Source organism: Xenopus tropicalis, chromosome 10, assembly GCF_000004195.4.
Source record: "Xenopus tropicalis strain Nigerian chromosome 10, UCB_Xtro_10.0, whole genome shotgun sequence".
In the NCBI taxonomy this organism is placed as follows: domain Eukaryota; kingdom Metazoa; phylum Chordata; class Amphibia; order Anura; family Pipidae; genus Xenopus; species Xenopus tropicalis.
In genome coordinates this window covers 45,788,387-45,814,417 of record NC_030686.2, presented here as the reverse complement: position 1 = coordinate 45,814,417, position 26,031 = coordinate 45,788,387, and the positions used below count along the sequence as shown (strand labels likewise).

Genomic DNA, 26,031 nt, shown 5'->3' with positions numbered 1-26,031 from the left:
ATGATATCCAGTCTGAAAGCCAAACAGTTCCAGACTTGAGTAAGGTATCCAAAAACATCATTTGGGATAGCCAGTACTCCATCTGGATCATTTCATTGATTTTGGCATAGCTCCATCTGTAGTTCAGGTCTTCGGTGTCCACCAATAGTTGCTGTTCTGTGAGCCAGTGTATGAATCTTGCTTTTCTGACTCTCTGCTCCTCTCATTAGCTGGCTGCCCATTATGAAGTTTATTAACGACCAATACGAGAAGTACCTTCAGGAGGAGGTCAACATAAACCGCAAGAAACGCATTCCCGACAGCCGAGTCCATTGTTGTATTTACTTCATCCCCGCCACCGGGCACTCGTGAGTACATCCGGCCATCTTGTTTTCCTGCTTGCCTTCCCTGATCTGTTTATAGGGGAAGGGGAGTGACTCTAGGCCTGCATGCTTACAGTTTTTGGGGCAGGCACAGACTTCACCCTTCTCCTATAGGAACCTGAGTGACTTTTGGCCACGCCTGTTACTCTCAGACCATGCCCTCTGCTCTGCCCCATCGGGCATAGACAGGTCTAATGAGGGCAACATGCATGATATCTATTAGGATGTGAGTAGTAATAATAAAGTGTCATTTTTAATTACTGTGGGGCAGGTTGTGTTTGGGGGGAGGCTAATAAGTTTACACCAATTCATTTTTTGTGGGGGGTTTAGATCCACTCTAAATTAACGGTAGAATCTTATATGACCAGAGACCAGTGTTGCCATTGGTTTAGTGTGGCCTTTATCTTTTTAAAGGTTTCTCATATAACTGGTGGCTGGTTTGGTGGTCTCCAGCTGTGTTGGGGCGCAACTGAGCGCGCCCACTTTGCCTGGAACGCAGCCGCTATCTCTCCCATCTCTGACAGAGCCGGGCTTGTTCTAGCGCCGTCTCCCTTCTTCAGTTTCAGGGCTTAACCTCTAGCTCTCTCTGTCGCTCTCTGAATCTCAGAACATTCGATCCCCTTCCTCCCCTTGAGCTCTCATTTTAATTAATTTGCGTGTTTGAAATAGAAAATACACTTTTTTGCTTTCACTTTGTCGTCACTCGAGCATTTCAGAAACTAGTTCCAACAGGATACAAACTAAAGCTTAGGAAACAGTTTGGATAGAAATGCTGCACATTATGTTTTGGGGTTCTGTACCAGCATGCTTTGGGCTGCTGTCACTCACCTGAGCTTAGGCACTTACAGTATACCGCATGTAAAAGTAAAAGGCCTATTAGGAATTCATTTAGACTCACATTACATGGCAGTTTAGAAATCCGTGCAGTCTGCATCAGCATTTAAAGGAGAAGGAAAGGCTAAATAACTGAGGGGTGCCAAATGTCAGGCATACCCCAGTGATTGTAATGGCTTACCCTTGGGCAATGCTCCTGTTAGGAGAAACCCACACCGGCCCAGGGTATATACAAGCGAGTGTTCTTCTCCCTTCTGTCTTCGACCTTCAGTATGGCCCCTTTCCTAAAGGACCAATAACAGCACAATGAACTTTTTTAGAATGCCCTATTCCTAGCAATTTTGCAATTAGTCTTCATTGCGTTGATCGTTTTTATGGGAAAAAATAACCCCCCCCTATCTGCTTATAATCCCCTCTTCTGCCTCTTTCCAGCTTTCAAATGGGGGTCACTGACCCCCAGCAGCTAAAAACCTATTGCTCTGTGAGGCTACAATTGTATATTTATTGTTACTTTTTATTCCTTATCTTTCTATGTAGGCTCTCCTATTTATATTCCAGCCACCCATTCAACACACAGCCTGGTTGCTAAGGTAAACAAGATCCTGGCAACCAGATAGGTGCTGAAATTCAAAACTGGAGAGCTACTGAAGAAAAGGCTAAATAACTAAAAAAAAAACACAAATAATAATAAATGAAAACCAATTGCAAATAATCTCAGAATATCATTGACTACATCACGGTAAAAGTTAATTTAAACGGGAACAACCCCTTTTAGCTGTTGATAAACTATATCTCCCAGCATGCCCTGGTAGCCAGCCTTAGGCTATTGTTGAACTGCAATGCCTCAGGTTGGATATCATCAGCTATAATGCTGTTTTGGAGAATTTGGATACGTTCCCTGCGTGCAGGAAGGAAGAGCAGTGCTGTTACCCCCTTTAACATGGCGTTGGCCAAGCCTGCGGCTACATCTGGCGTTCTCGCTGATTCGTCGCTTTTGGGGACCTGTGAACATAGTAACGCCGCGGAGGCCAGATACAGAATGATTCTATTAGGCAGCGAGAGATGCTGCGGTTAGCAGAAGTGCTGCCCTTGCAGAATGGGATCACGCACACACGCTGCTCAGCCATCAAAGGCCCCGTTATACAGAGGCAAGCAGGCACAGCGCCCACGGCTCAGGGTGCCGCCCAATCCGCTTCACTGGTTCATTCTGCATTTTGGCAATCGGCGAGAGTTCCATTGGTGTGAAGGAACGGAACTGCTACCCTGGTGCCGTGCCAGTAGCTAAATACTTACTGAAAACCTTAAAGGGGAAATGTCACTGTGATATAAATAATCCCCCCCCCTCCCGGCCCTGACATGCTTTTTCCTGCTGCAGGGAAGTTGGTCCTGCTGTTTTCAAGTCTTGCATTCTAAAATCTAATATCTGTGGCTCCTATTGTCAGACTTGGACTTGCAGCACCAGTAAAGGTCCCCATACACCTTCAGATCTGCTCGATGTCGCCAAGCGAGCGGATCTTCTCCTGATATCCCTCACCTACTGGTGGGCGATATCAGGAGAATCCAGGCTAATTCGGTCATTTGGCCCTGGGGCCAAATGATCGAATTATGAAGACGGGTATAGGCAAAGTCGGTCCGGGGGCCGCATCAACAAGCCGATGGGGTCCCCGATCCAACTAGATTTTTTAACCTGCCCTATCGACATCTGGCCAGTTTCAGGCCAGATATCGGTCGGGCAGGCCCGTCGGTTTTGCCAATACACGGGCCGATTAGCTGCCGAATCTGTCTAAGGGACCCATATCAGCAGCTGGAATTGGCCCATGTATGGGGACCTTAAGATGTTTGCAGCAGGAAAATAAGTGTTTAATTTAAAGGTGTTATTCACCTTTAAATTAACTTGTAGTAAGATGTAGAGAGTGCTATTCTGAGACAGTTTGCAATTGGTCATTTTTTATTATTTAGCTTTTTTGTTCAGCAGCTATCCAGCATGGAATCTGGTTGCTAGGGTCCAATGTAATCTAGCAACCAGACAGTTTTAAAGAGACAGGTATAAAAAGAAAGATAAATAATAAAAAGTAACAATAAAACTGTAGCCTCACAGAGCAATAGTTTTTGGCTGCCGGGGTCAGTGACCCCCATTTGAAAGCTGGAAAGAGTCAGAAAATGAAGGCAAATAATTCGAAAACCATAAACAATGAAGACCAATTGAAAAGTTGCTATGAACAGGCCATCCTATAACATGCTATAAGTTAACCTGAAGGTGAACCACCCCTTTAAGGCAACACACTGACAAAATACTAAACTTTTCCCACTATTTTGGGTTTCCATATATTCCAATAATATATGTGCGTCACAGGTCATGTGTCAGGCAGAAGAATGATCCGCCCTGATGGGTATCACTGCTAGAGAATGGTGCCCTGTTCAGCCTGGGTGGGGGTCAATCTAACTCAGCAAAGACTTGCCAGTTAGATTGACCGCCTCATACCTATGCAAATAAACACAAGGAATTCTGGGAACTATCTTGGCTTCTGCTTTAAAAACCCAGTGGGTGAGCTTTAGCCTATAGGATAAACCCTTGTAAATGGGATTTTTTGGGAGCTGTTTGGGATTAGTTCCCAGAAATACAGAAGGAAAAATAGTTTTCATGCAAAGAAAAATTCTAATTTTGGTTATTTGTTCTACTGTCGCCGGGTAAGGAAAGGGGAGGTTAAGGAAATGTGCGTTGGTTGATTGGGGGGCAGTGGGGACGTACAAGGCTTATATTTAGCAATAATACTGCAGTATTTGTTTGCCTTTCTATATCTTTCTGCCACACCGGTCGGTCCCACCGTAATCATTATTTAAGGGGAGGAGCCATTATTGTTAATGTTCCGCTGTTTCCTGCCTGATTACCGGTAACAGGGCCATTGGATTTTATCCACTCACAATATCTGATTGGCATTTGGGTTTAGTGGGTGGGAGGAATTACTGGCTGCTTCTGATATAATCTTTCATAAAGGGCACATGTGTCCATGGCCGTTATGCCCCGAACTTTATCCACTGATGCAGCTTTTCCAACCTATACCTGCCTCATTCGCCCCTCCCATGGTGTTAGTGATGGGCTCACTCTCATTCGCTCTGTGTTTATTGCAGACTGCGACCCCTGGACATCGAGTTCATGAGACGTCTCAGTAAAGTAGTCAACATTGTCCCTGTCATTGCCAAAGCCGACACTTTAACTCTAGAGGAAAGGGACTACTTCAAGCAGCGGGTAAGTGGGGTCCACAGCTCCTCTATACGTTCTGGGGCCAAATGATCGAATTATAACGACGGGTATAGGCAAAGTCGGTTTGGGGACCGCATCAACGAGCCAATGCGGTCCCCGATCCAACTAAATTTTTTAACCTGCCCGATCGATATCTGCCCGATTTCAGGCCAGATATCGGTCGGGTATGCCCGTCGGTAGTGCCCATACACGGGCCGATTAGCTGCCGAATCTGTCTAAGGGATCGGCAGCTAGAATTGGCCCATGTATGGGGACCTTAAGGGTGCAAGCTGTTATTGTGCCATGTTCCAGAATCCCCAGTCATTCCTCTCACTCCTTCCTCTCAGATTCGTGCCGACCTCCAGAACAATGGCATAGATATCTACCCCCAGAAGGAGTTTGACGAGGATGCAGAGGACAGGCTTGTGAATGAGAAGATCAGGGTAAGAGCTCCACCTCCTGTATGTGTTCTCCTATCTCCAATCAGCCCATTTTATCATTGATATTTAATACCTCTTTTAATATATGACCCCATTTTTCTAATACTTATTTTCTTCCTCCTTAAGTCTTTGTCTGGCAGCTCCATCTGCCTGATGGAGTGGCCATACCTTTCTTACCCTGCCATGCCTTCCTCACCTTACCCTTTATACCTACCCTGCCTGTTGTGTCTGCACCTCCATCCCACAGGCACGACTGAGATACATTATAATTGCTGTTAAGAATAATGGCCGTGCATTCAGCCACCTTTCCCCTGGCAGAGTGCAGTGTTTATGATGGGTGCAAAGCAGTGTTTGTTTAAATACAATGAGGAAATGTGCCAGGGGGTGGGAGTGAATGTGCTAACATGACTTCCCCCATTCCTACTGAGTCTCTTCCTCTCTCCCCTATAGGAAATGATCCCATTTGCCGTGGTGGGAAGTGACCAGGAGTACCAGATTAATGGCAGGCGGATACTGGGGCGCAAGACCAAGTGGGGCACTATTGAAGGTGCGATACAGTTTAGGGTGACACGTTGCTGTGTAAAGGGCAGCATGGTTCTTTCAACATCTATAACATGCTTTAGGGCAGTTGGTCCCAAAGTGTGAGGCTGGCCCACATGGAAGGTCCTGGAGCAGTAACAGGGGGACCCAGCCCAAAGGCTTATTTGGGGGAGAGCCTATTTTCTGTCCTATATACACCTGACAGTTTAAAAGCCACAACTAATATATATGAAACATAAAGTGAATAAAGTACCCCCTAAAATATAGGCATATTATAAGTCACCGAGTAGTTGCATGAGGCCGAAAGCAGAGTGATTTTATACAGGTCACGGAACTCCGAGGTGTTTTCTATTATCCTTATATTTTACAACAGGGGGTGCATTATTTATTATGATATACAAGTTTCAACGAGTCATGTGACAGAAATGACATCACTAAGCACCATTTCTAAGAATATAATTTACAGTTTGGACTCGGGGAAATGACCAAACTGTATATTATATATTTCTATAAGTGATACAAGCGCCACTAACGCTGCTGGGCTGTGAGTAACATGTAGCTGAGCTGTGGATCTCCCTGCTGCTGCAGTTCAGTGCAGGAAAGCACACACACTCTCTTGCCACGTCCCTCTCGCTTGCGTTTCCCAGAAATACCCCCCTTCCATTTCCCACAAGCTCCTGTGGTTCCTTGGCCTCGGTTCAGCCATGTGCAGAACAGCTCAGCCCACATACGGCTGATTCCATAAGCGCACAGGCAAAACCACTGGGAGTCTGTGCCCAAGATGTTCCCTTTCCTGCAGCGGTGCAGGTTGGACAAAAAGCCAAATAATTCAAATACTAAACAAAAATAAAAATTGGATAGCATTATCTACATCATACAAAAAGTTAATTTAAAGGTGAACAGAAATGTGTGTACTTGTCCCATAATGCAGGGTATCCATACTGTAACCCCAGCCAACAAAACTGCAGCACCCACTATTATCCTCAGGGCAGATTGGAATTGTAGTTCAGCAACAAGTCTAGTGTCATTTCTTCTATATTGGTAACCAAAGGTAGTATTACATACGCCATCTAGTGGTGATGAGGCAGCATAGAAAATCCTGTTTTCTTTGTGTATTTGTCCAATGTATTTGCCTTTCTATCCTGCCTGCCCCTTGCCTAAAGTTTATGGGGGCAGGAGTTGGCAACACCCACCAACAGAACGTATATTTTATTTGTTTGTTATACCAAACTGGAAATCTGCAGATTTTACTACATGAAAATGATAATAGCGTTGGGGGGGGGGGGGGGGGAATATCGGAGGGCTCCTGGCTTGACTGTAATTTTGTTTGTTGTTTTCTTCCCCTTTAGTGGAAAACACAGGCCACTGTGAATTCGCCTGCCTACGGGATCTTCTTATCAGGTTAGCAGCTTTGCTTTATTCTGCCATTGTTCTGTTATACCATATTGTGGGAGCACTTTGTTCATTATGGGGGGGGTTGTTTATTCGCTGACACCTCTTCATCTGTCCATGCAGGACACACATGCAGAACATTAAAGATATAACCAGTAGTATCCACTTTGAGGCGTACCGTGTGAAGAGGCTTCAGGAGGGCAATATGATGTCCAATGGGACAACGGAAAAAGACTACTCATCCAATGAGATGTAAACCCGCCCATGGCACACCCACCTCTGCCATATTCTTGTGGTTTTTTTTGTTTTTTTTTCTTTGTGTCTGTCTTCTACTCCCATTCTTGTTCCATGAGGAGTAGGAACCTGATAGCTGGGGCTGGAAGCCCGGTATGTTTGGGGGAGTTTTTTTTTCCACCCCCCCCTTCTTAAGTCTGGTCTTTGTACTGGAGAAAGAATGGGGAGCGAGGCATAATATTAGAGTATTAAGGGAGAGTGAAAGCGAATATGTTTCTTTGCTGATCTGTGTGCTGTGCCTCTGTGAATGGAACTAGGCAGCCATTGTATTGCAGGCCACGCCCCCGATACGCGGATTTGTTTGGTTCGATGAGAGGGATCCCCTCCCACAAGTCGTTGCCAAGTGGCGGTTGATGTGTAAAGTGAAAGTGACTGCAGGTGTTCAGTCTCCCTCAGTTTGGAAGGTCGTTGTACGTAGGAAGGAACTGTACAAGAAGGTTTGGGAATAAGAGAGGGTTTGATTATAGTTTTCATATCCGTCCAAGATGGATCCATGTATTCTTCATTCACCTTCTATACTTGTGTCTTTCCCCTTAATCACCCCCCTACCCAGAGCTGTAGGATAAATATATCAGTATAAGGGTTAACCTGTATGTGGTATCTTTTTGTTATTTTGTGTTACATTCCGGGTGTTTACTGGAAGTCTCTGTATCACGGAGCCCGAGTTAGGGCGGGGCTCGGGCAAACGAGGAGGGCGGCGCCTATTTCATATTTAAATTTCCTTCCACCGCGTTATCCGTCGTTACGCTAGCCGCCCTACGTACTCCCCCCCCCCTTACTGAAACATCCTTCCGATTAAAGAAACATACAAATCATTTACTTGTCGAGTTGCTACGTTTTAGCAGTTTTTCTTTTTAAAAAAAAAACAAACTATATTTACTGAAAGATATATATTTTATACAAAAAGGAAAAAAAAAACAGATTTCATAAAAGTGGCCTTTTATTTGATTTATATGCATTATGACAAACTAGTCTTTTTTTTGTAAAAATAATAAAAAAAAAAAATGTGTTTTAAAATGTATTTCCTAAAATAAATGTTGCAAACACCAAGGTTTCATGTGATGTCTGTCTATGGGGGGGGGGCACGTTACCAGTGTCGGACTGGCCCACTAGGATACCAGGAAAACTCCCAGTGGGCCCTCCTGCTCCTGACCATTTGGCCTGTTTCATGGCCATTCCCTATTTCTGAATGGGAACAAAGAGGAGAAATAGAGGGAAGAATAGATACTAGCATGGAAATAAAAGAGACTAGGAGAATTAAGAGGTTGAGTAAGGAAAGAAGGAAAAATAGTTTGGAGAGTGGCCAATGGTGTATGGTTTACTGTTGGGCCCCTGGGGTCCCAGTCTGACACTGCACGTTACTTTCATGTACTCCCGCTGTATGCTCTCTGGTATCTGCCCAGTAATTTGGCTCCTCATGCAGGTGGTCAAATGCGCCAGAGTTCTGCTTGCTTGACCGCCTAGCTGGCTATAAGATGGCCATGCATAGATAAAAGCTGCCAACTTGGCCACTCAAGATCAAGTTGGCAGCTTATCAATCCTTGTATGTGGCCCTTGGAAGGCCTACCTGATCAATTGCTGGGGGGTTTATTTTAAATCTTAGTCCAAACATTACTCACATCATCAGTGATACAGAGTCAGACTGGCCCCGGGGTACAGGGGAAAATCCCAGGGGGCCCCAATCTCTGGTCTTCTCTGGCCCTGCTGTCGCTTCATGTAGATGTCATGCACATATTGGCCTTTTTTTAATGCTTGTGTGTCACACTACAGCTGCCCTGGCACCACCAGCTGGGTTTGGGCGATGTCCTTCATGTCACAAAAGTATATATTGGGGCCCTCAAATTCAAGCTCAAGTCTAGTACTGCAGTAATAGGCTACCTTGTTATATTACTGACTCTGGGTGATGATAATAATAAAGACAAAGCAGGCCAGTAGGTAGCCAGACAATTAAACAGCTTAGCAGAGCCCCAAACTGTGAAGTAGGGGGTATAACTATAGAGAAAGCGAACTGTCAGTTGGGCAGCCCAGTTGGCTGGCATAAGCAGTTTCAATATGTGGTTACCAAAGTGTTTTATTTTTGGGGGTGGGGGCTTAAAATAATTGTGCTGTGGGGCTCCTTGACTTCTAGCTGTGCAGCTGCCACCACTCACCAGTAATGGGAGCCAGTAAGTACTACTCCAACTGCTACAGTTGGGATTTGGGATTCATTTGTGAAACAAATGAAGGAAATGGAATGAAAAATAACCTACGTTTCGGCTGCTAAGCTCAGAAGCGCATATATAAGTGCGGAGTTGTAACTAGTGGGTGCAGTTAGCGATATGGCCACAAGGTGGCAGCGGAGAATTCAGGGGGACGTCCCACTGCTCGGAACCTGCTCGCTCACCCTGGGACGCTATAATGTGAAAATGGAATATAGATGTCGGCTGAATCCAAGTACTTATTATTATTATTATTATTATGTGCTTTGTGGGTGCCACTGCCCCTGTGTGACCCAGGTATTCCCCTTACCTATTCGCTACTAAACCAACACCCCCCCCGTCACCGTTGGACCGGGCCAGGCAGCAGCACTTCCGGTACTGAGGGTTCTGAGGGAAGTTGTGGGCAGAGCGGGAAACTATCAGCTTAATGTACTCCCCGCCCTTTGTAGCAGTGATAGGGTTAGGGGGGCTGCAGGGGGAGGGAAGAAAATGATTCCCCCAAACTATGGCCAACGTAGTATAGCAACCATAGCACCGCTAGATGGCGCCACACCCTCATGGAATAGGGATCATTGCTCCTCCCCTGCGCTATGTACCCCACACAGTATGGCTGTCAGTCTGTAAGTGCAAAATGGCACCCAGTAACCCCCTGTGCCCCCGGGCAGGGAATGTACCCCCCAACTATACTCTCTATTGTATAACACTGATAGGGTTATGGGGCAACAGGCCCAGGGCAGGGAATATACCCCCCAACTATACTCTCTTTTGTATAACAGTGATAGGGTTATGGGGCAACAGGCCCAGGGCAGGGAATATACCCCCCAACTATACTCTCTATTGTATAACAGTGATAGGGTTAGGGGGCAACAGGCCCAGGGCAGGGAATATACCCCCCAACTATACTCTCTATTGTATAACAGTGATAGGGGTTAGGGGCAACAGGCCCAGGGCAGGGAATATACCCCCAACTATACTCTGTACTGTATAACACTGATAGGGTTAGGGGGCAACAGGCCCAGGGCAGGGAATGTACCCCCAACTATACTCTGTACTGTATAACAATGATAGGGTTATGGGGCAACAGGCCCAGGGCAGGGAATATACCCCCAACTATACTCTCTATTGTATAACAATGATAGGGTTATGGGGCAACAGGCCCAGGGCAGGGAATATACCCCCCAACTATACTCTGTACTGTATAACACTGATAGGGTTAGGGGGTAACAGGCCCAGGGCAGGGAATATACCCCCCAACTATACTCTGTACTGTATAACAGTGATAGGGTTATGGGGCAACAGGCCCAGAGCAGGGAATATACCCCCCAACTATACTCTGTACTGTATAACACTGATAGGGTTATGGGGCAACAGGCCCAGGGCAGGGAATATACCCCCAACTATACTCTGTACTGTATAACACTGATAGGGTTATGGGGCAATAGGCCCAGGGCAGGGAATATACCCCCCAACTATACTCTGTACTGTATAACACTGATAGGGTTATGGGGCAACAGGCCCAGGGCAGGGAATGTACCCCCAACTATACTCTGTACTGTATAACAGTGATAGGGTTATGGGGCAACAGGCCCAGGGCAGGGAATATACCCCCAACTATACTCTGTACTGTATAACACTGATAGGGTTATGGGGCAACAGGCCCAGGGCAGGGAATATACCCCCAACTATACTCTGTACTGTATAGCACTGATAGGGTTATGGGGCAACAGGCCCAGGGCAGGGAATGTACCCCCAACTATACTCTGTACTGTATAACACTGATAGGGTTATGGGGCAACAGGCCCAGGGCAGGGAATATACCCCCAACTATACTCTGTACTGTATAACACTGATAGGGTTATGGGGCAACAGGCCCAGGGCAGGGAATATACCCCCCAACTATACTCTGTACTGTATAACACTGATAGGGTTATGGGGCAACAGGCCCAGGGCAGGGAATATACCCCCCAACTATACTCTGTACTGTATAACACTGATAGGGTTAGGGGGCAATAGGCCCAGGGCAGGGAATATACCCCCCAACTATACTCTCTATTGTATAACAATGATAGGGTTATGGGGCAACAGGCCCAGGGCAGGGAATATACCCCCCAACTATACTCTCTATTGTATAACAATGATAGGGTTATGGGGCAACAGGCCCAGGGCAGGGAATGTACCCCCAACTATACTCTGTACTGTATAACAGTGATAGGGTTATGGGGCAACAGGCCCAGGGCAGGGAATATACCCCCCCAACTATATTCTGCCCTGTATAACAGTGATAGGGTTATGGGGCAACAGGCCCAGGGCAGGGAATATACCCCCAACTATACTCTCTATTGTATAACAATGATAGGGTTAGGGGGCAACAGGCCCAGGGCAGGGAATGTACCCCCCAACTATACTCTGCCCTATATAACAATGATTGGGTTATGGGGCAACAGGCCCAGGGCAGGGAATATACCCCCCAACTATACTCTAATGTATAGCAGTGATAGGCTTAGGGGGTAACAGGCCCAGGGCAGGGAATATACCCCCCAACTATACTCTCTATTGTATAACAATGATAGGGTTAGGGGGTAACAGGCCCAGGGCAGGGAATATACCCCCCAACTATACTCTATTGTATAGCACTGATAGGCTTAGGGGGTAACAGGCCCAGGGTGCTTATTTTTGAATCTCTGGTAAGAAGGCAAGTTTTATCTGCATAAAAATCAAATATAATATAAACAGCGCCTCCTGTAGGCTGCCAGTCCCCATAGGGGCTATTAAGTAGCCAATGATTGCTCTTATTGCTACCCCCAGGAACCTATTTCATGCTTGTGTTGCTCCCCAACACTTTTTCCATTTGAATGTGGCTCACGGGTATAAAATGTTGGGGATCCCTGTGCTAAGGGGAGAGCAGATAGAAGATGAGAGAGTGCCAGGTATCTGTGCTCAGTGGTTTCCTTTAACTCATTTATATGAATTATTTCAGGTATATTTGCCTTTAGGTGACTGATGCAGTTTAGGCGAGAAAACGCTTGCAGAAAATTCCGCCCCACGCCTCGTCTGACACCAGCCTAAGGTGCGTGCTAGGGCTGAGAGAATGATAGCTGCTCTATAATCAGATATCATTATGCCTACTCCAAGGGGAACGTTCTATGTGTAGTCTCCCCTCTCTCTAAATATTCCCTCCTCTGCCCCTGGGGGAACACGCAGGTTAACTCCTTGTCGGCTGGGACCCATCCCCGAAACGCTGATTCTGTGTGGCACACTGGCAGAATAAATGGGTAAGCTCCCCGGCCAAAACTTCTCTCAGTGCAGTCTCTATTTCCTTTTCTCTAGGTATAGCCAGCACTCCCTCACCCACACAGATAATAGATAGATAGATGACTGATTGATAGATAAATAGATTTTGGGATAGCTAGATAGATTTTGATATATATAGATAGATATTGAGATAGATTTTGATATAGACAGATGCTGGATAGATGATAGATAGATATATATATAGATGATAGATGATAGATGATTGATTGCTAGATAAATATATATTGGGATAGCTAGATTTATTTTGATATAGATAGATGATAGATTTTGAGATAGCTAAATAGATATTGAGATTGATTTTGATATAGACAGATGCTAGATAGATAGATACATAGATGCTAGATAGATAGATATATGCTAGATAGATAGATAGTTAGATAGATACAGTAGGTGATTGATTGACAGATAAATAGATATTGGGATAGCTAGATTTATTTTGATATAGATAGATGATAGATAGATTTTGAGATAGCTAAATAGATGTATAGATAGATTTTGCTATTGATAGATGCTAGATAGATAGATAGATAGATAGATAGAGAGATATTGAGACAGATAGATAGGGCTCCACTTCATGGATATCTGTGTGGAGGTTCTGAGGGCCCTGGCCTGCAGCCCTTTGGAATAAATTCTCTCCCTCCCAAATAATGAAGTGGCCCCTGTCGTCCCAGGAGTGGCTAGAATGTGTATGGCATATGGGTGCCTCTGTATCCCCAGTATGGGCGGGCTTCCAGCTCAGGGGGCACAGGGCTATTAGGGCTGTGGGGCGTGGAGGTGATAGAACGGCTGGCAGTGGGAATAGCTCATTTCCTGGTGTAAGTGGCAGGGGGCAGTGCACGGGGGCAGAAAAGTGCTTGCACCTGCCCTTACTGGAACGGGGCATTTATTCTGCTGGGGGCAGGCTGGTATCACTGAGGGCCGACCCATACCGCCTGCCTTTGGAACCGCTCCATATTTACTGACTGACTAATAACAATCATTGTGCAATAGTTGCAGTTGAACAACAACTAAAGGGCCACAGGGGGGAAGTGGATATAAATACCAAGTGTATCCAGGGTGCAGGGCATGGTGGCTCCTCTGCCTTACCTTTAGCCCCCCCCCCATAGAACTGTATGTAACTCCAACCCACATACTGAAGCTGTAACAAGGCCCAAAGAATTAACCCTCAGCCAGACAGCCCTCTCTGGGGGGCGCTGAGCATGCTGGGACAGCAGTAATATATGCGGCAGGCAGGAATTCTCCTTTAAACCTCGAGAATTGTGCCAGGGGGCAGCACTGCCTGGCAGGGGCACCCAATCTGATCCTGTGCTGTATCTAGTCAGCCGCAGGCCAGGGGAAGGGGTTTCCTGTGCACTTGTGACTTCCTGTGAGGCTGTAATTCTGTCTTAAAGGGGTTAAATACCTTAGAATGTAAGCTCTTGCGAGCAGGGCCCTTCCCCTCCTCATCCAATGTAACCGCAAACCATTTTTGTGAATTGTTTATATGTTAACTGTTCTGTCTTTTGTACCCCTCTATTCTGCAAAGCGCTGCGTAAATTGATGGCGCTATATAAATAATAATAATAATTAAATAAAGGCTGGCAAAAGGTGGCGCTCCTAAAGCAGGTTTGTACTTCAGCTCCCAGCATCCTCAGCTCCTGGGGACCCCCACGAGTTGCCTGGTTAATCGCCACTATTGTACAGATCTGTCAGTAACCCCCCTGTCAGTAACCCCCCCTTGCGTTGGTATAGCCCCTCGGTGCCGGTGCCAGCAGCCATTTTACCCAGTATAGCACAGCTTCATCACGCAGAGCTGATTACAGTGGTATAAAATGGCGGCCCCCATCCCCCCCACGCGGCTTCCTGCTCCTCCGGTACCCATCCCTGTTGTGCTATGTGACGTTCCCCCAGGGTTCTCCCAGGCACTGGGTGCCAGATGGCAGAGCGCCCCGAGGGCACCAATTCCAGCCTGCAACATGGTTACTGTGCTGAGCGCAGACAATGGCAGCACACACGCCAGCAGCCTGCTCAGGCACATGTTGGCGCATATCGGTGGCACCGCGTCTCCCTGCTCATTCCAGCTATGTGCCCGCAAGGCCTGCAGGGTGCTGGGCACGATGTTTAACCCCTTGGCTTCCTTGCAGGTCTGCAGAGCCCCTTACTTAGTCCCTCGTAGCTGTGCCAGTCACTGCAGAACACAGAAACCTGTCCAATAATGTGGCATCCATGCCACGCTGTGCCCGGCTCCAGATACATGCCACGCTGTGCCCGGCTCCAGATACATGCCACGCTGTGCCCGGCTCCAGATACATGCCACGCTGTGCCCGGCTCCAGATACATGCCACGCTGTGCCCGGCTCCAGATACATGCCACGCTGTGCCCGGCCCCACTGGGCTCCTGGGGGTTATTTCACAGACCCACGGCCACTCCAGTAGCCCGAGAGCTGTCAGCATAGAATGCACCCTATATCCTATAATATTATATATCCAGCAACCCTATCTGTCTGTCACATTCATATCTGTCTGGCTGGCTGTACTTCTCTCTCTCTCATAGATCTGTCTGTCTATCATCTACTGCATTCTATCTCTGCCTGTCTAACAATCTATCCATCTTTATCTCTCTCCCTCTCTCTGTGTCTGTTTACCTGCGTTACTGTCTCTCCGTCTGTCTATCTACCTGTCTATCTCTCCATCTGTTTACCTGTCTATCTCTCCATCTATCTACCTGTCTATCTCTCCATCTATCTATCTATCTATCTACCTGTCTATCTCTCTATCTATCTATCTATCTATCTATCTATCTATCTATCTATCTATCTATCTATCTATCTATCTACCTGTCTATCTCTCCATCCATCTATCCATCTATCTATCTACCTGTCTATCTCTCTGTCTGTCTATCTACCTGTCTATCTCTCCATCTATCTATCTATCTATCTATCTATCTATCTATCTATCTATCATCTATCTATCTCTCCATCTGTCTATCTACCTGTCTATCTACCTGTCTATCTACCTGTCTGTCTCTCCATCTGTCTATCTACCTGTGTATCTCTCCATCTACCTGTCTATCTCTCCGTCTGTCTATCTACCTGTCTTGTAGATTGTAAGCTCTTTTGGGCAGGGCTCTCTTCACCGCATGTATCAGTTATTGGTTGCTTTATATGTTACTCTGTATGTCCAATGTCCACCTATTGTTGTAATCCTACTACATCTCAGGGTGCATAGGGTGGGTAACTATGTGCTGTGCCCCTGGGCTTCACTTTAGGCAACCCTGTTTGTATAGTTCTGTGGCTCCTAACCCTGGCGGGGTCCCTTAGAGCTGGGAGGGTTGCTGGGAGTTGTAATGGAGTCATACATGGGTATAAAGAAAGCAAACTTTCAGAGAAATCCATATTTCCAGGGATGGTTCCTTATCTAATTGTGTCTCTCTGTCTCCCCTCCCTCGCCTGACCCCGATTCTGCACTTCACGCTCCCGACTCCTGACGCTCTCAGCAGCCCCATCTGGCACCGGAAGAGAATCACTGCACCTTCCAATAGAGCCATCACACCCGCAACCCCCTGGAACACCCACCCGGCCCCGGGAGTGCACAGCCATGCTGCCGAAAACCCACTAAAGGGAAACCAAACCGGGAGAAAACAGAGTTGGTGGCGACGCACAAGCTAAATGCGAGATTTCTCCCCAGCGCAGCCCTATCGGAGGCAGGCAATTAAACGCTAATTAATTAGCACGGGTAAGCAGGATTTCTTCCTTAATTAAGCACGTGGCACAGTTTTTGTGTCTCTTTACCCCCTGCTTTAATTTATTCTGACAACTAAATGTATTGGGGGGGCATTCACTTGATTAACCCAGTGCGACTCCCACTGATATGAAATGGAGGAGGGGGGATTTGCTTTTCTCACCAACACAGCCTCACCAAACAAGTGGGATGTTAATGGGGCCAACTTTATAGGCCATGTCTTTGCCCAGGCTGAAAATAAATGTGGTCAAAACGCTGTTATACAGATAAATAGAATCTCAGCCATAAAGCAGGGCAGAACTGCTGCTTACAATGGGGGGATCAGATAGGATCTGTGTCACTGTGACAGAATGCTCTGTTATACAGATAGCTAGAATCTCAGCCATAAAGCAGGGCAGGACTGCTGCTTACAATGGGGGGATCAGATAGGATCTGTGCCACTGTGACAGAATGCTCTGTTATACAGATAGCTAGAATCTCAGCCATAAAGCAGGGCAGGACTGCTGCTTACAATGGGGGGATCAGATAGGATCTGTGCCACTGTGACAGAATGCTCTGTTATACAGATAGCTAGAATCTCAGCCATAAAGCAGGGCAGGACTGCTGCTTACAATGGGGGGATCAGATAGGATCTGTGCCACTGTGACAGAATGCTCTGTTATACAGATAGCTAGAATCTCAGCCATAAAGCAGGGCAGGACTGCTGCTTACAATGGGGGATCAGATAGGATCTGTGCCACTGTGACAGAATGCTCTGTTATACAGATAGCTAGAATCTCAGCCATAAAGCAGGGCAGGACTGCTGCTTACAATGGGGGGATCAGATAGGATCTGTGCCACTGTGACAGAATGCTCTGTTATACAGATAGCTAGAATCTCAGCCATAAAGCAGGGCAGGACTGCTGCTTACAATGGGGGATCAGATAGGATCTGTGCCACTGTGACAGAATGCTCTGTTATACAGATAGCTAGAATCTCAGCCATCTGCTGCTTACAATGGGGGATCAGATAGACAGAATGCTCTGTTATACAGATAGCTAGAATCTCAGCCATAAAGCAGGGCAGGACTGCTGCTTACAAGGATCAGATAGGATCTGTGCCACTTGCTCTGTTATACAGATAGCTAGGGCAGGACTGCTGCTTACAATGGGGGGATCAGATAGGATCTGTGCCACTGTGACAGAATGCTCTGTTATACAGATAGCTTAGAATCTCAGCCATAAGCAGGCAGGACTGCTGCTTACAATGGGGAGGATCAGATAGGATCTGTGCCACCTGTGACAGAATGCTCTGTTATACAGATAGCTAGAATCTCAGCCATAAAGCAGGGCAGGACTGCTGCTTACAATGGGGGGATCAGATAGGATCTGTGCCACTGTGACAGAATGCTCTGTTATACGATAGCTAGAATCTCTGCCATAAAGCAGGGCAGGACTGCTGCTTACAATGGGGGGATCAGATAGGATCTGTGCCACTGTGACAGAATGCTCTGTTATACAGATAGCTAGAATCTCAGCCATAAAGCAGGGCAGGACTGCTGCTTACAATGGGGGGATCAGATAGGATCTGTGCCACTGTGACAGAATGCTCTGTTATACAGATAGCTAGAATCTCAGCCATAAAGCAGGGCAGGACTGCTGCTTACAATGGGGGGATCAGATAGGATCTGTGCCACTGTGACAGAATGCTCTGTTATACAGATAACTAGACCCTCCATTACATGAGAGACTCTTGCACATAGGCCAATTAAAACGGGGTGCATGCTGGCTCGGGGCATAATCATGTACAAGTACCCCCCCCCCCCTCTTTTTCCCCTCTTGCCCTTAGTACTCTCACTTCTCTCTGTTTGAGTTGTCTTGCTTTAATTTGCCCCTTTTGGTTATTTTGTCCCCCTATCAGTTTGGGATAATACATGTGACCTGTAATCACCCAATGAGACCGTTCTACTGGAATCTTCCCTTAAACCATGATCCCCGGTGAATTCTTTGGGTTTTGGGCAGCACCTGGGGGGGTTATTATGTGTTTGTCTGGCTGGGGCTGCTGGGAGATGTAGTTGAGGGCTGAGAGCAGCCGTACATCCCATTGTGAGAACAAAAGGCACATTAGGAAGTGCCCGTCACTTTGCTTTATGCCAGGGAAGCTGTGATGTGGGGCCTGGGCACCGTGCCAGGCTGAGGAGACAATGGGACGTCCCTCTCCTACACAGAAACCCATGTGGCTGGGGGGTTGGGGGGTAGAAGTACCTTGACAGGGGGCAGATGACTCCGCAAGATTTAACCCCTTTGTTGCTGCACAGCATAGAGAACTGCAAAAAACCCCCACCTTTTAATGTAAAGGGGAAATAAATATGTATCATTGGCATGGGGAGCCCCCCTTCTATTGGCTCGATTATAAACACTGGGCAGATTTGCACCCCGACAATAACCAATAGCAACCAATCAAGGATTAGCTTTCTTTTTTCAGCCAGGTACAGGTTGAACATTAAAAGCAATCATTTGATTGGTTACCATCGGTTACTGCCCAGGGGCCCCCTGTATTTATAAATGAACCCCGCTAGTATTTGGCTAATTGCCCTTACCCAGTGCCCAGTCATGAGCAGACTCGCATGGTACCCCTACCCCCTTCTATGGGTATTAGCCCTCCCTGACTTTCTAGATTCCTGCGCTCTTCTTCTCTGCTGATATTCCCTTTGTGTGCCTTATAGTGAAGTGGGGGGCGCCCTGTACCCCCCCTCCAGTTATATATTATTATATATCATATTATTTATATCAACATGTATCTATAAAGTACCAACATATTCCGCAGCGCTGTACAGTAATATTTGTAATATTTATTAATGTCACAAGTTTGCCTTTAAAATCATACTCGTGGAAAGCCTGTTCTGTGCCGCAGAGCTTGCAATCCACACCTGCCTTGCCCTGCCGGCTCAGTGCCGCCCTCTAATGCCCTCTTCTCTTTGTCTTCTCTCTAACTCCCCCGATAGGCCGCTCCCTGTGTGTTTTGCCTCGGAAATATCTCTGGTTTGCATCAACCCAGCTCGCGAGATGCCATCTCCTCCCGACTGGGCGAAGGCTGCAGCTGATTGCGCGAGGCTGTGATGCTGGCGCCTACCCCCCGCTCCTGATCTGCATATGTAATGCAGCCATACTTAATGACTGTGAGTAATTATGCTAATCGCCCCTTTTGCTGCAGGGTTCCGCTGGGATGGAGATACAGTGCAGGGAAGGGAGGGCCGGGCGGCGGCAGGTTATTGCCGGGGATCGGAAGCCGTACTATAACTGTATTTCATTCGCTCCTCTCTCATTTCATTTGATTGGTGGGGGGGTTATCATATTTAATAGGAGGCGATTCTAACGAGCTGAGGTTGGCGTTTGCCAGTCTGGCAGGGAAAGGTTTAATTAAACTTGGCACCTTCCCCTCCTGGAGGCAAATCAGTGATGGGGGGGGCAGAGCTGCCTTTGTTAGCGGGCAACATTAATATCGCCTTAGTTGCCCGCACATACCCTCTCCTTTTACTGGGTCCCTAACCCCACCGACATGCATCTCTAGGAATAGATTAGGTTTATTTTTAAAGGGGAAATAAACACTAAATTGTTCTTTTATAACATTTAATGAAAAAAAAATCGTATTTTTGACTTTCCTGGTTTTAGGTCAGAGTTCTTTCAACTAATAATTGTCCAATATTCCAAGTTCCTCAACCTGTCTGTAACTAAAGGAGTGGGTGGGACTAGAGCGCTTTCATGGCAGCTTACAGCGGGACAGGTAAGGGGTATTTAACTAGCATTGGGTTGGGCTATAACAATCGTATGGCAGCTTACAAGGTCAGGGCCAGGGATACTAACTCATGTCATGCATGGGGCAGCTTACAGAGGGTGGGGCACGGAGACTTTAATTCAAGTGGGACTTCAAGTCTGTGATGGCAGTTTACAGAGTTGGTGAGACAAAGGCACACAGCTCTGTTCTGATAGTTTCAGTCTCTACTCAAGCCTGGGGTTTAAATACCTACAGTGAAATACCTCAGTGCTATGGAATGAGAGTACATTATGAGGGTGTAGCTTATTGTGTGCCCAGAACATTCCTTCTCTGTATATTTGTATTTATACATATGGGTAGGGGGTGCCATAGTGTTTCCCTTAGACAGTACAGTATGGGGGTACAGCTTATTGTGTGCCCAGAACATTCCTTCTCTGTATATTTGTATTTATACATATGGGTAGGGGGTGCCATAGTGTTTCCCTTAGACAGTACAGTATGGGGGTACAGCTTATTGTGTGCCCAGAACATTCCTTCTCTGTATATTTGTATTTATACATATGGGTAGGGGGTGCCATAGTGTTTCCCTTAGACAGTACAGTATGGGGGTACAGCTTATTGTGTGCCCAGAACATTCCTTCTCTGTATATTTGTATTTATACATATGGGTAGGGGGTGCCATAGTGTTTCCCTTAGACAGTACAGTATGGGGGTACAGCTTATTGTGTGCCCAGAACATTCCTTCTCTGTATATTTGTATTTATACATATGGGTAGGGGGTGCCATAGTGTTTCCCTTAGACAGTACAGTATGGGGTACAGCTTATTGTGTGCCCAGAACATTCCTTCTCTGTATATTTGTATTTATACATATGGGTAGGGGGTGCCATAGTGTTTCCCTTAGACAGTACAGTATAAGGGTACAGCTTATTGTGTGCCCAGAACATTCCTTCCATATATATTTATTCTTTTACCCCCAATGCCCCTCAATCATCCTATACCCCTAATTGATAGTTTTTCTCTGTACATTCAATTGGCTTCAGTCAGATGGCATTAGATGTTGTATCTCTTTGTATGATCAGATTTAACCTTTGTATCTTGTTTTTGCGAAACTGTGACTTTAGTGACAATGTTGTGTATGTGTATTACCGCTAGGAACCACTAGGTGGCAGGAGGAATCATTATGTAGGATTATATAGAAGCAACGATTCAGCTTTATTCTGTGTTTGTCAGTGAGAAGGTGTATTTGATTCACTGAAGTCTTTCTAATAAAATAAATGACGTTTGAGTCCGGTGTATAATAATATAATTATGCTGGAATTAAAATGAATGGGGTTTCCCATGTTTCTCTCTGATTGGACGCACTGCCTATGACAAATGTAAACATAACAGGATGGAGGGGGAAATGGGATTTCAGTGCAGACAGAAGGGCAGTATCTGAGGCAACAGTCTTTTTTTAGTTGCTTGTCTGCTTTGCTGCAAAGCCCTCGGGGGCCCTAGCCAATCAGAACGCACATTAGCAGTGCCTATGGTTAGTGGGCTCCTGGAGGGGCACTGGGCACCCTGTTTCAGGAAACCCGTGTTTAACAGCAAACGACACCAAGGGAGGTGGGGGGGGGGGCAGCACAAAATAATATATTCAATTACCCTTCTTTGTAAATCAGCGGCGCTGACAGTCAGACAGAGAACAAGACAGGCATTTGAGATATTAATTAACTTGCTTCCTGCCCGGAGACCCACTTATCTGTCAGAGCCAATGAAATGAGGGAGAATTATCTTAATTAACGAGCCCTGTGTGGCTGCTTGCATGCCATAGCTGACAGGAACACATACTGTACAGAAGAAGGTTGTTGATTCAGGGCATGTACGACCAGCAGGGGTGGTTGGCTTTTATAAAACAAAGCAGCCATTAGAAGGATTGACTCTATTGCTTGCCTATTCTGTTCAGGGGGGAACATGCTTGTGGATTAACCCTTTCTTATTCAGAAGCCCCCTTGACATCCGATCATTTGTGCTGATTTTCACGCATCCCCCTCTGGTGGCAGCAGAGTGGAAATGGTGGCCTTATTCATCCCAGAAGGCATTGCAAGTCAGCAGACTTGACCTTATTGGAATCTGGGGGTGCCTTGCCACTGTCATGTTGTTGGGGGGCCGCCATTGGTCACGGACAATGTACTTGATCCACCAATTCTAATCCTTGTAGTGGCTGGCTTGCCTGTGCCCTCAGAGTCACACCCAATGCAGAACACCATCTGGGGTGATAAGGGGGTTCTACATTCAGACATGTGGCGTGGGGGGGTCCCAAGAGACATGAAGGTGCCATTTGTGGGCAATTCTAGTGGTGAGGTGGGCTCGCCATAGGCAGGAATAGGGTGCACATGTCTGGCATTGGTCAGGGCACACATAGGCCTTTATTTTCTTTGGGGCCCCAAAGAGGGCCACTGGCCAAGGGCTATAAATGACCAGTAGGCTAATAATTTGGGCATTTAATAATAATAATTTATATATAACTAATAATAATAATTCTGTCATTTGATCGAACCAACAATTTGCTAAGCTGGGCTAGTTAGTGGATATGGGCTGATCCGGTAGCCAAACTGGCCAGTGCAAGCCCATGACTCTAACGATGGGTATTGCTCTGTGTGTATGGCATAGGGAACGGGTTATTTGCAGAGTTGCAGCCTGAGTCCAGCCAGCCAGTGGATCTGAGGACAAAATCCCTCCTGTGGGGCATCCCTGGTCTCCCTGGCGCTTGTCTCCTCATTGCAGAGGGCATTGAACATAAGTGACATTTCCTGCTCCCAGGGTAGGCACACGGCGGCCAATTACAGTGCCAGGGAGGTGGGGGGGGGGCTATCCAACCAACAACACAGTGGGGGGTGGGAACAAACAAAAATAATGCAGGGGCAACAGTAGGGCTTTAATATGATTACTGGGTATTCCCTTTTCCTGGTGTCTCTCTCTGAGTGTAGGGAACAGAACTGCAGGAGAGGCAGCTTCATAGCATTAGAGTAGGGCAGTTATTATATCCACCCTATTCCTGCCCAGCTGTACTGAAACCAACCCATGTGAATACAGTTATATAAAGAATATAGGCAGCTATCACTCACAGCTCCTTACAGCCCCTCTCCTCCACTTGCCCCACTCACAGCTACTTACAGCCCCTCTCCTCCACTTGCCCCACTCACAGGTTTCCTTACAGCCCCTCTCCTCCACTTGCCCCTCTCACAGGTTTCCTTACAGCCTCTCTCCTCCACTTGCCCCACTCACAGGTTTCCTTACAGCCCCTCTCCTCCACTTGCCCCTCTCACAGGTTTCCTTACAGCCCCTCTCCTCCACTTGCCCCACTCACAGGTTTCCTTACAGCCCCTCTCCTCCACTTGCCCCACTCACAGGATTCCTTACAGCCTCTCTTCTCCACTTGCCCCACTCACAGGTTTCCTTACAGCCTCTCTCCTCCACTTGCCCCACTCACGGGTTTCCTTACAGCCTCTCTTCTCCACTTGCCCCACTCACAGGTCTCCTTACAGCCTCTCTCCTCCACTTGCCCCACTCACAGGTTTCCTTACAGCCCCTCTCCTCCACTTGCCCCACTCACAGGTCTCCTTACAGCCCCTCTCCTCCACTTGCCCCACTCACAGGTCTCCTTACAGCCTCTCTCCTCCACTTGCCCCACTCACAGGTTTCCTTACAGCCTCTCTCCTCCACTTGCCCCACTCACAGGTTTCCTTACAGCCCTCTCTCCTCCACTTGCCCCACTCACAGGTCTCCTTACAGCCTCTCTCCTCCACTTGCCCCACTCACAGGTCTCCTTACAGCCTCTCTTCTCCACTTGCCCCACTCATGGGTCTCCTTACAGCCTCTCTCCTCCACTTGCCCCACTCACAGGTCTCCTTACAGCCTCTCTCCTCCACTTGCCCCACTCACAGGTTTCCTTACAGCCCCTCTCCTCCACTTGCCCCACTCACAGGTCTCCTTACAGCCTCTCTCCTCCACTTGCCCCACTCACAGGTCTCCTTACAGCCTCTCTCCTCCACTTGCCCCACTCACAGGTCTCCTTACAGCCTCTCTCCTCCACTTGCCCCACTCACAGGTCTCCTTACAGCCCCTCTCCTCCACTTGCCCCACTAACTCATCTATATACAGATGGTTTCTGTACATCCAGGATAATTAGAGAACAGACAGGCAGTGAGATGTTTAGACATTAGACAGACAAACAAACAAGAGAGACAGCCAGGGTGATGGAGAGACAGGAGACACAGGGCTGGAGGAGTTCAGATAGGCAGATGATAACTTGCTAATAAATAATTACTGGCTGCTAATATGTGGATAATTAGAGGCTCATTAATAGTGCATAAATTGCTCTGCTTTTAGCTGCTGCTCCTGAAATGGATTGCCTCGGGCTTCACTAAATGGCAAACCCAAATTTGCATTTCCCCATTGTCAGGGCACAACGTGAATGGGAAGAGATTGCCTTGTGTTCATCAGTCAGTCATATACAGAGCAGGGTGCCATGTACAGAGCAGGGTGCCATATACAGAGCAGGGTGCCATATACAGAGCAGGGTGCCATGTACAGAGCAGGGTGCCATATACAGAGCAGGGTGCCATATACAGAGCAGGGTGCCATGTACAGAGCAGGGTGCCATGTACAGAGCAGGGTGTCATATACAGAGCAGGGTGCCATGTACAGAGCAGGGTGCCATGTACAGAGCAGGGTGCCATGTACAGAGCAGGGTGCCATGTACAGAGCAGGGTGCCATGTACAGAGCAGGGTGCCATGTACAGAGCAGGGTGCCATGTACAGAGCAGGGTGCCATGTACAGAGCAGGGTGCCATGTACAGAGCAGGGTGCCATGTACAGAGCAGGGTGCCATGTACAGAGCAGGGTGCCATATACAGAGCAGGTTGCCATATACAGAGCAGGGTGCCATATACAGAGCAGGTTGCCATATACAGGGCAGGGTGCCATATACAGAGCAGGGTGCCATATACAGAGCAGGGTGCCATATAGAGAGCAGGGTGCCATATAGAGAGCAGGGTGCCATATAGAGAGCAGGGTGCCATGTACAGAGCAGGGTGCCATGTACAGAGCAGGGTGCCATGTACAGAGCAGGGTGCCATGTACAGAGCAGGGTGCCATGTACAGAGCAGGGTGCCATGTACAGAGCAGGGTGCCATATACAGAGCAGGGTGCCATATACAGAGCAGGGTGCCATATACAGAGCAGGGTGCCATTTAGAGGGGATTATAGGCAGTTGGGGGATGTTCTTTTTTCCCATAAAAACAATCAACGCACCAGAGGCCCCCCCTTTAGATTAGAGGAAAGGAGCTTCCATTTGAAGCAGCGTCGGGGGTTCCTCACGGGGAGGGCAGTGAGGTTATGGAATGCCCTTTCTAGTGATGGGGTAATGGCAGATTCTGTTAATGCCTATAAGAGGGGCCTGGGTGAGTTCTTGAACAAGCAGAATACCCAAGGCTATTGTGATACTAATATCTACAGTTAGTATTAGTGGTTGTATATATAGTTTATGTATGTGAGTGTATAGATTGGTAAGTATAGGTTGTGTGTGCTGGGTTTACACGGATGGGTTGAACTTGATGGACAATGGTCTTTTTTCAACCCTATGTAACTATGTAACTATGTACAGAGCAGGGTGCCATATACAGAGCAGGGTGCCATGTACAGAGCAGGGTGCCATATACAGAGCAGGGTGCCATATACAGAGCAGGGTGTCATATAGAGAGCAGGGTGCCATATAGAGAGCAGGGTGCCATATAGAGAGCAGGGTGTCATATACAGAGCAGGGTGCCATATAGAGAGCAGGGTGCCATATAGAGAGCAGAATGCCATGTACAGAGCAGGGTGCCATATAGAGAGCAGGGTGCCATATAGAGAGCAGAATGCCATGTACAGAGCAGGGTGCCATGTACAGAGCAGGGTGCCA

At 47.2% G+C, this 26,031-nt stretch overlaps 1 protein-coding gene and 1 long non-coding RNA gene across 8 annotated transcripts in view; both read left to right on the top strand.

The window, feature by feature from the left end:
* The window catches only part of septin9 (septin 9), a 103,795-nt gene extending 95,642 nt beyond the window's left edge, over positions 1-8,153 (top strand). For all 7 annotated transcript variants that reach the window (XM_031894339.1, XM_004918430.4, XM_031894341.1 and 4 more), the window contains 6 exons: positions 210-347; positions 4,326-4,443; positions 4,785-4,880; positions 5,328-5,424; positions 6,767-6,818; positions 6,933-8,153. In XM_031894339.1, coding sequence (XP_031750199.1) covers positions 210-347; positions 4,326-4,443; positions 4,785-4,880; positions 5,328-5,424; positions 6,767-6,818; positions 6,933-7,065 — 634 coding nt within the window. In that variant the 3' untranslated portion in view covers positions 7,066-8,153. The remainder of the gene's footprint in view (positions 1-209; positions 348-4,325; positions 4,444-4,784; positions 4,881-5,327; positions 5,425-6,766; positions 6,819-6,932) is intronic.
* Positions 8,154-12,279: 4,126 nt separating this feature from the next.
* LOC116408013 overlaps positions 12,280-26,031 on the top strand; it is a 30,694-nt gene continuing 16,942 nt past the window's right edge. The window contains exons 1-3 of the long non-coding RNA XR_004220671.1: positions 12,280-12,368; positions 16,091-16,326; positions 19,316-19,489. This is a non-coding gene — a long non-coding RNA (uncharacterized LOC116408013). The remainder of the gene's footprint in view (positions 12,369-16,090; positions 16,327-19,315; positions 19,490-26,031) is intronic.